Below are 12,301 nucleotides of genomic sequence, written 5' to 3'. Positions count from 1 at the left end.
TGGAGGAACCTCCCCTCCCTCCCCTGAAGTTTGCATTGCATTGCAAAACCCTGTGAATCCCTTGCTAGCAGCCGTGTCAGTGGCACACGGCGAGTGCCCCAAGGCTGGCAGGATAATCTAAAGGGAATGCAGCTGAATTGTGTTCCTCTGCTATATAAAAGGGGGCGGGTCACTCTGCTCGTTCCAGCTCCTTTTCTGTCATTAAGGCTGCAGAAGCACCAACCAAAGGCAGCTGGCACGCCTCTTTGCTGCCTCTTATATAATATGGGGTTTCACAGGGCACTGGTGTAGAAATAAAGTCAAACACTGTTGAGGCAGACTCGTAGTGCTCGTGGTGAGGCTGGTGCTCTGTGCTTTGCTGTGGGGAGCAGGGCTGCTCTCACAAGGGTGGTCTGTGGCCCTGTTGGAGTGAAGTTGGGAAGGTGTGAAGGATGGCTCCAAACGAGGCAGGGGATGAACTTGTTTTCTTTGTGAATGGTAAAAAGGTAAGGAAGAGTCCAGCTTTCTGTCCAGTTTGCTCCTGGACTGTGGCTTGATTACTTACTTTTCTAGTAATGTTTTTCCTCTTCTGAAGTTTTCTGATAAGAACACATATTCCATGGCTTTTAAATATTAACTTGTGAAGACTATTACTTTGCTAAATGGCTTTTTTCTCTTCTTTGACTTTACCTTGCAGATTATTCAAAGAATAACACAATTAGATAATATTCCTTTTATACTTTAGATTTGTTGGCAATAATTGACTACAACTCTGAGGTAACCACTTTTAAATAAGTGTGCACTGATTAATACAGGCATTTCTATAGAAATCATTTCAGTACTTATGACAGATCTGGAAAATTTAACTCAAATGGAAGCATCCATATGTAATTCCTATGCTTAATAAGTAATTCTAACATCTGGTTTTTGAAAGGGATTTAGAAAAATGTTTGTTCCATTTCCATTTAAGAAGCTAGAAAACTCTTCAGGAATGAAAGCCCATTAACTGATCTTGATTCCTGACAATAACCTAAGAAGTGACTGTGTCCCACAGGAGGCTGGGGTCCTCATTGCCCATGATGGACACATTTAAACAGTTTGTTCCAGAGCCCCCTGTCCTCAGTTTGGACTTTGCCTGGCTAGCAATGCAGCCTTGCCTCTTGTAAAAAAAAAAAAAAAAAAAAAAAAAGCTGGTAACTAGTCAGAGCTGACTCTTTCTTTGCCCAATGGCTACCAAGTCAATTCTGTTTCTGAGCTCAGTGCTAGTATTGCCCCACCACCTTCCCCTTGCCTAGACTTGGGCACAGGAATGTGTGCCAAGGCAGCTTCCTGCTGGGAAACCTGGGGAGGGGACAGGGTTGCATATCCGCTTGTGTGGAGCCAAGAGTTGGCAAGATTTCCCTGTGCTTAGGGGTAAATCATGTAGTATACTTAGTTTGGGCTAGGCAATTAATTTTTTAATCCCTTGAGGGATCACACAATACTCTCAGTTAGTTAAAAAGCCCTGCCTTACAGACTGGTACAGGGTTACTATCCATTTTGCTTTTGTTGGTCTTTCATGGTAGTTTAATGTGGATGAGAGTGTAGCTACAATTAGGGGGTTTAGTTATAAATTTGTATCCCAAACTGGATTGGAATTAGAACTTTCCAAGGTACTAGTGGATTTGATATGAATGTTTTGTTTTATTGATATGTTAACAGTTTACTGAAGAATGAAGTTTATCTAGTATGCAATAAAAGTTAGTCATAGAGCTGTTGAATGTAATACTGATGTAGAGCCCAGGCTTGACTCTGAGGTTTTATAGAGAAGGGTGGCAACTAAAGCTTTGCTCACACAAATGAGTAGTGGTTCATATGTGTTAATTGACATATCAGCTGTTCATTGTTTCTAGAAAGAGATGAAAACTTGAAACTCCAAGTTAATTGTAACTAGCTAATTCAGTCTGGTAGTTGAAATTGTGGCACAGGATGGTCTGTGAATTTTATCTGATGAATTTTCTGCTATGGTGAGTGCAGGTGGTACTCCATTAACTTTTCTTCTTTCTCTGTGAAGTTTCAGTGAAATGCCTCCTTTGTGAACCTCAATTTGTAGAGGGTGAACTTGGAGCTCTTTTGATCTTGCAGTAGGATGTTGCCACAAATGTGGTGGGCAATCCAGAGTCAATACAAGCCAATACAATAGAAGCCAAGTGTCCTGTTTGATTTCTTTTTTCTTTTTTTTTTTTTTTTTTCCTGGTATGCCCTAATGAGAGACAATTGTAGTTCTGGTGCCAGATCAGCTGAGGTTCAAAACTAGTAGGCCTCTCATGGTAGATATGAAGAGTTTATTAAAAAAATTCCTGCATGCAGTAACAGGTGGTGCTTCAGCCCTGGCTGCTGCTCAGTTATTACAAGAGCACTGCTCTGTGTAAGCTATTACAAAAGTCCTTCTTCCTGGAGAAAACTTTTGGCTAGCATATGAAAATGTCTATTAGTCAAAGCCTAGAGCTGGCCCTGTGGGACTCTTTCATTCACTTGGGGTGAAGCAGAGAAGGGGAGAAATGGCAGCCTAGACCCTGAAGGCCATCAGCAGAAAACAACATATTCATTTTGGATCTTCTTGCAGATATTAAACCTGCTGTGAGTGAATATTCTCCTTTACTACCCTTGGAATTCTTTCCTTTTTGTGCTTTCATCCATTTACCTAATTCTGGCAGTAAACTCCTGGCAGAAATAGCCAGTTCTTGTTGTACTTAACTGGCCTTGTTGCACTTCAGCAATTTTTATGGAACTGTTCCTGTTTACAAAAGCTGTATCTCAGAGTTGACTGTGTGCATGTGTAAAGGGGTTTATCGTAGTGTGTTATTGGCAGTTTGGCTAAAAAAAAGCCACCAAGGGATGATTAATATTACCAATGGTACCAACTCATTTAAATGTCAAAGCTCTCTCAGCATCCTTATCCACTGCCTCATGGAGCAGGCAGTTCTAGTAAAGGAGCAGGTTTCACTTGTTCTACCCAGAGCCTCCAGGGGCTTTTTTTCTCTTCCCTTCTCTGTGTGTGTTGCTAAAGTGGCTCAAGTTACAACCCCATCAAATGCAGGTTTAAGAGAGAATTTGACTCATGGGGAGCTCTGATCTGTGGCAGTGCATGTGGAGATTGTTGGGGCGTTGCTACACATGAAAGTTTATGTGATGGAAGGAGTGGTGGGACGTGCCTGGAAGTGCAATTCTGCTGGAACAGGGGGTAGCAAGAAGGGAAGTGGAGAGGCAGGCATTAATAGCTTCTCTCTGGTGACCAGTGGCAGGAGCTGAGGAAACAGCATCCATCAGGGAGGTTAGGGAAGAGTTTCTTCACCCAGAGGGTGGCTGGGCACTGGAGCAGGCTCCCCAGGGCAGTGGTCACAGCACCAAGCCTGACAGAGCTCAGGAATATTTGAGCAATGCTCTCAGGCACCTGTTGTGATTCTTGGGGTGTCCTGTGCAGGCCCAGGAGTTGAGCTTTGATGGTTTTAGTGGATCCTTTCCAACTCAGAATATTTTATGATTCTGCCTTAGGATATGGCTCTATCCATCTGGGGCCCTGACTAAATGTTCCAGTTGGTTCACTGCAAAGAATGTGATAACATGGCTACTTGGAAAGGTTACTGCTGTGTGAATTCATGACAACTTGACACTGCAATCGGGCTGCTGACCTTCTGTCACTGTACAAAGCCACGTGATAAGAGTGGTTTGTTTTCCAGCAAATTCTTCTCTCTTGCATTAGCCCAGCCTGCAGTGTTGTCAAGGAAAAGTCTCCTTGCAAAGCCGAGCATACTTTACATTGAGGACTGTTTCTTTTATACACCTGTTTGCTTCACTGGGCATAAAGCTTGGCACACTGCTAACTCAAGGCTATCTTAATAGTCTGCCTTGACTAGAATGCAAATCAGCATGCTCAATTTAAAGGTAATCGTGGCAATTTTTTTTTCCCTTGGCTGACAAATCTGTCTCATGCATATGTAGCATGTAATTTTAGTTTAAAAACGTGGAGTCAATATTTCTATTCTGAATGCTAAGGGAAGCCACATTAGACCTCTTACCACTTCCAAAGTCTGTGGGTATTTGATTGCTGATGGGACCAGTTAAAATACAGGATTTTTCTGAGCTTTGTGGATCTCTGGGTACTACACAGACAGTGACTTATGAGCTTTCAGTGTACTGGTTTAAAGCAGTACCAAATGTTCTCATGACCAATAGCAAATTTACATTATGTGGTTATATTCAATTTGTTCATCTGTGTTCTAATCCTTTTTCCTCATAAATTAATTTGAAATCTCTCACTGACTTCAGGAACAACACGTTCACAGATTTTAAGGTCCTAGGGGACCTTTACATGTGACTGGTCTGACTTGCTGTGTGACAGCCTTTCACTTTCTCTTCTTGCAACTTATTGAGTGACCAGGGATTAGTGATTGAATGGAGGCTTGTCCTCCAGGAAAGCATCTGCTTCTCATTTATAGACCCCAAATGATGGAAAGCTTAGCACATTGTTTGGTAAAATAGGAAAGGTTGTTTTCTCTTTCTTTGTGTTCCTCTATTTACCTTGTTCATTTTCTGTTCTCTTGAACTGAAAAATCTTTAACTTTCTGGGAATAATAATTTATATATGATGCTTTATGTTGTAAAGGCAAAGGTATCTGAATTAGTGAGAGGCAGGTAGAGAAGCCAGAAAACAAAATATTTATTGAGATGGAAGTTTTGTACATAAAATTATGGGAAAGTGAGCTCAACATCTCTCTGGACTAATCCATGCACTCTAAAGGTGTAAAGAACTGCTTCAGAACCTGCTCTGTGTGGTACTTAAAAGCACAAAGAACTGCAGGGCCAAGTTAGGCTCCCTATGAGGTGGATCTGAGTATTTAAAATTCCTAGAATCAGTAGGCAAACAGACATGTAGTACAAACACAGCAGTAAAGAGTAACTTTGTTGAGAGTCATTTGACTGTCTTTGCCATCCTAACATTTTTAGTAATGTTTCTTTCTGCATTTGATTAATAATTAAGCTGCCAAATGCAGTAAAATCCAGTTTTGAATTGTCAAAATGTGACTGTTAATGTGATATACCTGCAATATGACATTTGATTAAAAAAAAAAACAAAATAAAACATATTACCAAACACTAAAAACCAGCAATTTACCAAAAGGGGAACATTTCTTTAACTTCAGTAACCACAGAAGGCAATGGATGGAATTCAGTTTCTTTCTGTACAAGGACACTGGGGGAGGTAAGGAGGAACTGTGATATTGTGCAATCATGTTGTACTGAGTATCAGACAGGACATGTTATCCCCACCCCAGGGTTTTAAAATGTTTTAAGAACGAATCACAGCAGGTGATTGCAACAAGCCACTGGAGGAATATGTTGGAGGACAAACCAGCATCAACAGCAATGATCAAAAGGCAAGAACAGCAAAAAATTCTTACTCTATACCCAGCAAGAGAGACTCATCAGCAAGCATCATCCCACCAGGAACCAGAAGTGAAATGACTCCTTGTTCTCTGGTTTGTGAGATTTGTGTTAACCCAGAATGTTCTCCAAACTCTTACCAAGTATCTCCCTCAGATCCCTGGTGTCTGCCAGAATTGCAGATACACAGCTCCAGTGGAGTAGTTTGAAGTGACTGAAGTAGCAATCCAGGGCTGTTGGCTAGAACAGAGTAAGGCTGTGGATTGTCTGGGACATGGTGGGAAACACTTTCTTGTTAAAGCTGAGCAAAGCTTTGGCTTTGGGACTTCACACATCCTTATGTGACTAAAAGTACATGGAGATGAGTTGTTAAATGAAAAGTGAAGGACTAGGTCCGTCTTTTATTTCCTGCTTTCTGAAAAGAAGCCAGTGGGCCAAACTTTTAATTTCTTGGTTTGAGTACATAACAGAGCAGTTCTTGGACACTTTCAAGAAAACTTCTTGCGATGTTTTCTTTGATATAATCACAGAATAGTCTTTAACTGTTCTGAAGTTTCTTCTCTGTGCTTGGCTATCTTGGAAGCTGCTTTGAAAGGGTTTGCAATGGCCATTGGCACAAACATGAGGAAGAAATTCAGCGTGACAGTGACAGTGGGAGATGCTGGGGCTGGCTCTTTGCCTGTGCAATGGCTCTGAAAGGCCATTAGTCCACTCACAGTCGCAGGGATGTTTGGAATTTCCTACTCGTGTCCGTCTGTTTGCTAAGCTGCTGCAGAGGGATCTATGGGCTTACTCTGAACCACATGGTCATGGAAGAGACACTGCATGCTTTTATTTGTTTCTATGCATCCAGGAGGTGAGGAAACAGGGGCACTCAGCTCTGAATAGAAGCAATGATCTACAATATGATATTCCCAAACTGGAACAGACTCTTTTTCCTCTAGATCATCCCCAGTGCAGGAATGAAATGTGCAAAAAGTGCCCAGTTGTGTTTTGCAGCAGCAATTTTATCAGTTAATTCTAGAAAGGTGAACTCAAAACAGGAAGTATAAACCATGTTGCTTTAGAATAACCCTGTCACGTGTCAAAGGCATAAAACTGAAGCAGGACAGAGGTCATGAAAGTTTCTTATCATTGAACAAAAATAAGTAAAAAAAAACTTGCACAAATGACCCCGTTTCAATTTGCATTTCAATTTGTCCTTCAAACTGGGAGTGATTAATTTAAATAAACTGTAACTATTGTACTTAGGACTTGCATAAAATAAGAGCCAAGAACATTATTATATTCTGGCACATGGTGAATTTGGAAAAGTTTCTTGACACTTTATTCATAACAGAAAAAGGGGAAGACAAGCCCTGTAGCCGTTTGGAGGCAAAGGCAGAACTTTGGTTTCTGACCACTGGGCAGAGGTTAAAGTAGAGTATTTAGTGGTTTTTTTTATGTCTAATGGATAACTTCTAATAGTGTGGTTTATTAATAGGATGGAGGTGGCTCAAAATATGCAGCAAAAATTTCCCCTATCTTGGAATTTTGTATATTCCCATATTTAGGATGGCTACTACTGTAATACTGATTGATTTAATGTTAGAAGGGAAGAAGGAGAAACTTCAGAGGATTGGTACTTGCTGTTCATTCTGCTGCACCTGTGTAATCACATTACAATTTCCACTGCTGGGTTTTTTTTCTCTGCAAAACCTGTTACTGATGTTCTTTCTGTCACTCTGTTTATCTGCTCATTTTCTCTGTCTCTTCTACTGGTAAGAGAAAGGACAGAGTTCAGTTATTCAGGGTCAGTAGAGATGAGACATTATTTGGGACATGTCAGGAACCCAAGATTTGAGTACAAAACACAGTTCTTTCTCTTCTCATTACTAAATCTGTTTGCCATTTCTGATGAAGGGTTTTTTTTAGATTTGCCTCAGTGTGCCATAACTGAAAAACCCGGATGTATGTAATGCATATATTTCCCTCTGACACAATGATTTCAAGGAAAATGACTAACATTGCTGAAATAATCAGTGATTTTGCTCCCCGCTTTGGAAAAGAAGTTGCAGAAAGACCAAACTTTCCCCTTGCAACTAACTTATCTGTGTTGTGTTTATCAATATCTTTCTCTTCTTGCAGGTGGTGGAAAAAAATGTGGACCCAGAAACAACCCTGCTGATTTATCTACGAAGAAAATGTATCCGGTGTCAGAAAAAACTGCAGAAGGCTTTAAATGCCTACAGCATTTCATAATTGTTTACTGTTCTGTCTCTTCAGTACTGGGCAGAGCTTTTGCACAGGGTATAAGAGGGAGTGCTTTGCATTGTCTGGTATTTCTTGCTAGCAAAGATTACAGCTGCTATTCCAGGCTTAAACAATAGCAAATTTTAAATTATGTACTTTAAAAGATTTGTTAATACTTTAAAGGCAAAAGTTGTAATTTCGCATAATTATAATATGATGGAAAGGAAGCAATAATGAGATGACAACAAAATTGAGGGAAATTTAAGATTGTTCCACATAAGTCATAAATAATTTTCTGGCCAAAGCATCATATTGGCTAGCTAATGTCCCATAGCTTTATAATTCTGTGCTGTTTCTCAGATGTCCCAGGGAGGCAGGCTCAGAGGCAGGGGTTCCCCTCATGTACCATGGGCATGTTTACACGAGAAGGTGCAAGTGGTCACGTTTCACTGCTGTTTGAAACTGGTCAACACAGAGTCAGAACAGCTTCAGGAGCTGAGTAATTCCTGTGATGACCAGGCTGGCTGTACCAGGCTTGGTTCCACAGGTCATGTCATTCCATGTTTTCTGAGTTTTTGTCTGGCCAGCTGGGTGTGTACATCTGCCAAATTGTTGACAGCTTTGTTGTTGTATGTGTACCATGCTGCCGTGTTCCATTTGTCTGGGAGCTGAGGAAGTACAGGGACATGAATCACACCCCTCTTTGAGATTTCCAACAGTATTATCAGCAGCTCTATGTATCTGAATATGCCACAGATGGATAAAGGTCAAGAGGAAATGTAAGTGGCATGACCCTTATGCCTATGTGTGCCTATCTTACTGCTAGAACTTTTATGTGTAAGCTTCTTGATAACTAATGTAAATAGCTTTGTAAAGAGAGAATCTGAACTCTTCAAAACCTGCTGATCTTCTACATGAGCATTCTGGTGAATTTACTTTGTAGATATCTGGTTAGAGTCAGACAAATACTTTGAGAAACATATTTTATTGAGGCAGGCTAGCACTGTTGTCAAGGGAAACATCAGATGGCATAGGAAAGCTGTGTTTCTGCTCAAGCAGGCACATGATTGTATGAAAAGCAGCGGTGACTCTAAGGATATGGTTTAATCATGGGCTTGGCAGCATTAGGTTTGCATTAAAGACATGGTTTAGAGGTGGACTTGGCAACATTATGTTTATGGTTGGACTTGGTGATCTTAAAGATCTTTTCCAACCTAAATGATTCTGTGATTTTCTAGGAACAGTCAGTGCCATACTGTTTGCAGTGATATCAAGGTGAATTGAGTTCCCTCTATCACGGTGTCTGTTGCTTTTCCAAAGGCTCTGTGATACAGGGAAAGGCACTGATTCTCTACTCAATTGCCAATGAAATCATGATTTCTACCCCACCAAAAGTCTCTCAACATTGGCCAGTCCTCTTTGCAATAAGTAATAGTGTCTAATTACCTTTTAATGAGTGAAAGAACCTAAGCAGAAGTGGCTCAACGAATTCTCTCCTGAACTCTCTTTGCAGAACATTTGATGTAATTCCTGATTTTAAAGCATGGCCATGAGCTCAGCAGTCTGTGGAGGAATCTGCTTAGGCCAGGCCATTCACCCTGTGAGCTCCCAGGTGTCTGTGCAGGGGTTCTGTGCATCTCCATGAGTTCTGGCTCTCAGTGTCTCCCTCCTGTATTTTATGGGACCCAGGCTCCTGGGAGTGTGCTTAGCTGGTTTTGTCCTGATTGGCAAGCCATCAGAAATGGAGTGGCCAGACCATGACTTTTGAGATGCAGGTGGTCTGTGAGCAGTTCAAATGCAGCTCCCAGGCAGTGCTAAACTGTGTAACTTGTAGCCACGAGTGACTGCACTGCCTGGGATCCTTCTGGGTGGTAGGAGTCCCCAGGTGCAGGAAGAAGTCAAACCCTACCAGTAAGAGGTGCTGAAAGAGGATGTCACTGCGTGGCTCAGGAATGTGGCTGCACGCCTGAACAGCTCTTGCTCAGCAATTACCAGTGCTTTATCTCCCTTATGTAATTTCCCTTTCTGAGTAATGGAAAGTGGGAACTGTTGCAGTTGAAGATATTTTTTGTTTATTTCTAAGAATCTGTTGGAGTGTGGTTAACCCCTTATGACGGGTTTGGGTGTTGATCTCAATAGTCACATGCCAGCTTTTGAAACTTTGCTTATGTTAAATTATTAAGCAGAAGAAATGAGTGCTTTGTTTCCAGCAAGAACTTGTTGCTCAGCCTTGATTGACTACTTGAGCAGGTTTCTGCCAACACTTTTTGTGTTTTCCTTAATTCCTGGTCTCTCAGTGGGCCTGTGTGGAACCAAACTGGGCTGTGGAGAAGGTGGATGTGGTGCTTGCACTGTTATGATATCCAAGTATGATCCCTTTCGGAAGAAAATCCTGTATCCTTTGCAATCTGAACTCTGCAACAGAGAAATAAAATGGGCACAGATCCATGTTCCTGACATATCAGACATGGTACTATTTTTTAAAAGAAGTTCTATAATGAATATTTCTGTCAAAACATAATTTTTCACTTTCAGAAGGCTAAGATAAGAAAGTATTTTTCTTAAAGCATTGCACAATGCTGATAGGGAACTATTTCTTTGTGCCCTGCAATATCTGCACTGATTCTAATGTAACTTTTTCCTGTGAGAATCCATATAATGATTATTGTGATAAAATCTTTATTGTTATTGTATTATGACAATAATCTTGTTTCTGTATGCCAGCAGATATGAACTTTTCCCTCTACTTCTATTGTAACTTTCAGAATTACTTCCTGAGACAACATTTCTTCCTGTTCTCACTTTAATTAATTGAAATGAGAAACAATGGAATCAAACAAAAAGGGGAATGTAGAGAGAGGATGAGGCAGAGAGACAGGCCCCAGTTTAGTTTTACTGTGGGGAAGAGAAAACACTGAAATTTTTAATATATTTGGAATAATGTTTGGAGATACTATAACTTGGATTCTCTGAGTGGTTCTACTTAATAGCATGGTTATGAATAAGATATCTTTAGGGTCATTATTCTGTCTTGATAGAAATGAGATAGAATAGCTAGTTCTCATATGAGTTTTGGCAACATTCTCTTTTACGTTCAGTCTAGCATTTTTCCCCATGTTTACCATCTAGAAACAGCCTTCTGGCTAAAAGTCTGAGAGCTCCAGGTTCTTATGTAACTTTGCAAGCATCTAGCTGCACAACATCTTGGTATTTGTAGTCTGCCCCCTATAAATTACTTATATGGGTTCTGTATATTAATGTGCAACAAGGATGTTTAAAGTTGCTATATTTAGGTGAAATCCTATGGTGTATGCCCAGATCCAACTGCAAGGGAAATTGATTAGAACTTTGGATGACTGAGTGCTGTAGGATTTGGCTTGTAATTAATTATTGTATCACACCTATTTAAGTGTTCCTATTGTGTCCACTGCTATAGCTTCCAAGTACTCTTCACTGCTCCTGTTCCCTTTTTCCTTTGCTGAGCAGCACTATCAAATGAAATGACCTTAATGTAGTGTTTTAGCCACCATACTGCCAATGCTTGTCTCTTCCCTGTCTGTGCCCTGCATCACGTGGCTGTAACTACTGTTGAAGGCATAGGAAACACAAAATCCAGGCTGCACCCAGCCCAGGTAAGCTATTAATACTGGTAACTTTAAAACTCTCTATACATGTTTTCTTATGCTAATTAAACCTGTTCCAGGGACCTCCACCATAATGCTAAAGCCACAAGGCTGACTCTCCATGTGAGCAATCCATACTTGCAGGAATGGCTAAGTGACAGAATCAAACTCCCGAGGCAATGCTACAGCTCTGTTCTGCCCCAACAGGTTAACTGGTGCTATCCTGGCTGAATTGCCAATGCTTTTGTTCTTGGGCTGCATGGCTGTATTTGGTCCACATCCCAGTCTGGAAAGTCTGATGTGGGGAAAGCCAATATAATGACCTGGAGCTAGGAAATCTGAGATAGGTTTGGGCTCTCCCATGTGGCCTTCCAAGAATGACTTTGGTTTCTGATCTTGCATAGTTAGGAACCTTCCCTGCAGTAGTGAAGCAGGGTTTGGTTCAGAGATGTTTCTGGAGTCTCAAAATATTCTTGGTGAGAAGGAGTGACAGGAATGTGCATCCTTGCTCTTCTAGCAAGGTGTTAGAATGCAGCCTTGCCTCTCTTGTCAGACACCTGGTTCCTTAAGGTAAACTGTGATTCATCTCAGTTTGTATAGTGGGTAGGACTTGTGCCAGTATCTGAGGGAGGAAACAACAAAGTGAAAAATAAGTTTGATGTACATGAATGGATCTGACCTTTGTTTATTTATCTTCTTTTCTCTCTCCCCGGCTGAAGATTCTGACAGCTAAGTTTTGAAATTCAAACTCAGGTATAGGCAGGTAGCCCAAACCTTCCTAGCATGGTAAATCTGAAGAACTCCTGATCTCCTTCCAGTGGTTTCCAGTCACATTTTGATTTCAAAGCCTACGTGCAAACTTTTCAAGCTGCTCTCCTCTTTGAAAGCTGTCTCACAGATAAATTGAACAGAGAACATCTGATGATAATCTTAGCTCCTCTGTGATATTGGGTTTTGCTTTTAACAGAAGTGTAATAGAAACAAGCACAACAATGAGCTCACCTTGATATTATGGGCTAATCGTGGTTTTTACTTTCTCTCAG

General features: G+C 40.9%; 1 protein-coding gene across 11 annotated transcripts in view; it reads left to right on the top strand.

Moving 5' to 3' along the window:
* Nucleotides 1–12,301, top strand: part of XDH (xanthine dehydrogenase) — a 107,698-nt gene that overhangs the window by 59,944 nt on the left and 35,453 nt on the right. For 10 of the 11 annotated variants that reach the window (XM_088161094.1, XM_088161100.1, XM_088161102.1 and 7 more), the window contains 3 exons: nucleotides 7,531–7,588; nucleotides 9,933–10,029; nucleotides 11,159–11,267. In XM_088161094.1, the coding sequence (XP_088017220.1) occupies nucleotides 9,992–10,029; nucleotides 11,159–11,267 (147 nt within the window). In that variant the 5' untranslated portion in view covers nucleotides 7,531–7,588; nucleotides 9,933–9,991. Of the gene's footprint in view, nucleotides 1–285; nucleotides 486–7,530; nucleotides 7,589–9,932; nucleotides 10,030–11,158; nucleotides 11,268–12,301 lie in introns of those variants that run through there. The other variant, XM_088161093.1, reaches the window with a different exon arrangement.

This window comes from Sturnus vulgaris, chromosome 3, assembly GCF_052056855.1.
Source record: "Sturnus vulgaris isolate bStuVul1 chromosome 3, bStuVul1.hap1, whole genome shotgun sequence".
Lineage (NCBI taxonomy): Eukaryota > Metazoa > Chordata > Aves > Passeriformes > Sturnidae > Sturnus > Sturnus vulgaris.
The sequence above is the reverse complement of the archived record's forward strand: the minus strand, read 5'-3'. Positions and strand labels throughout refer to the sequence as shown.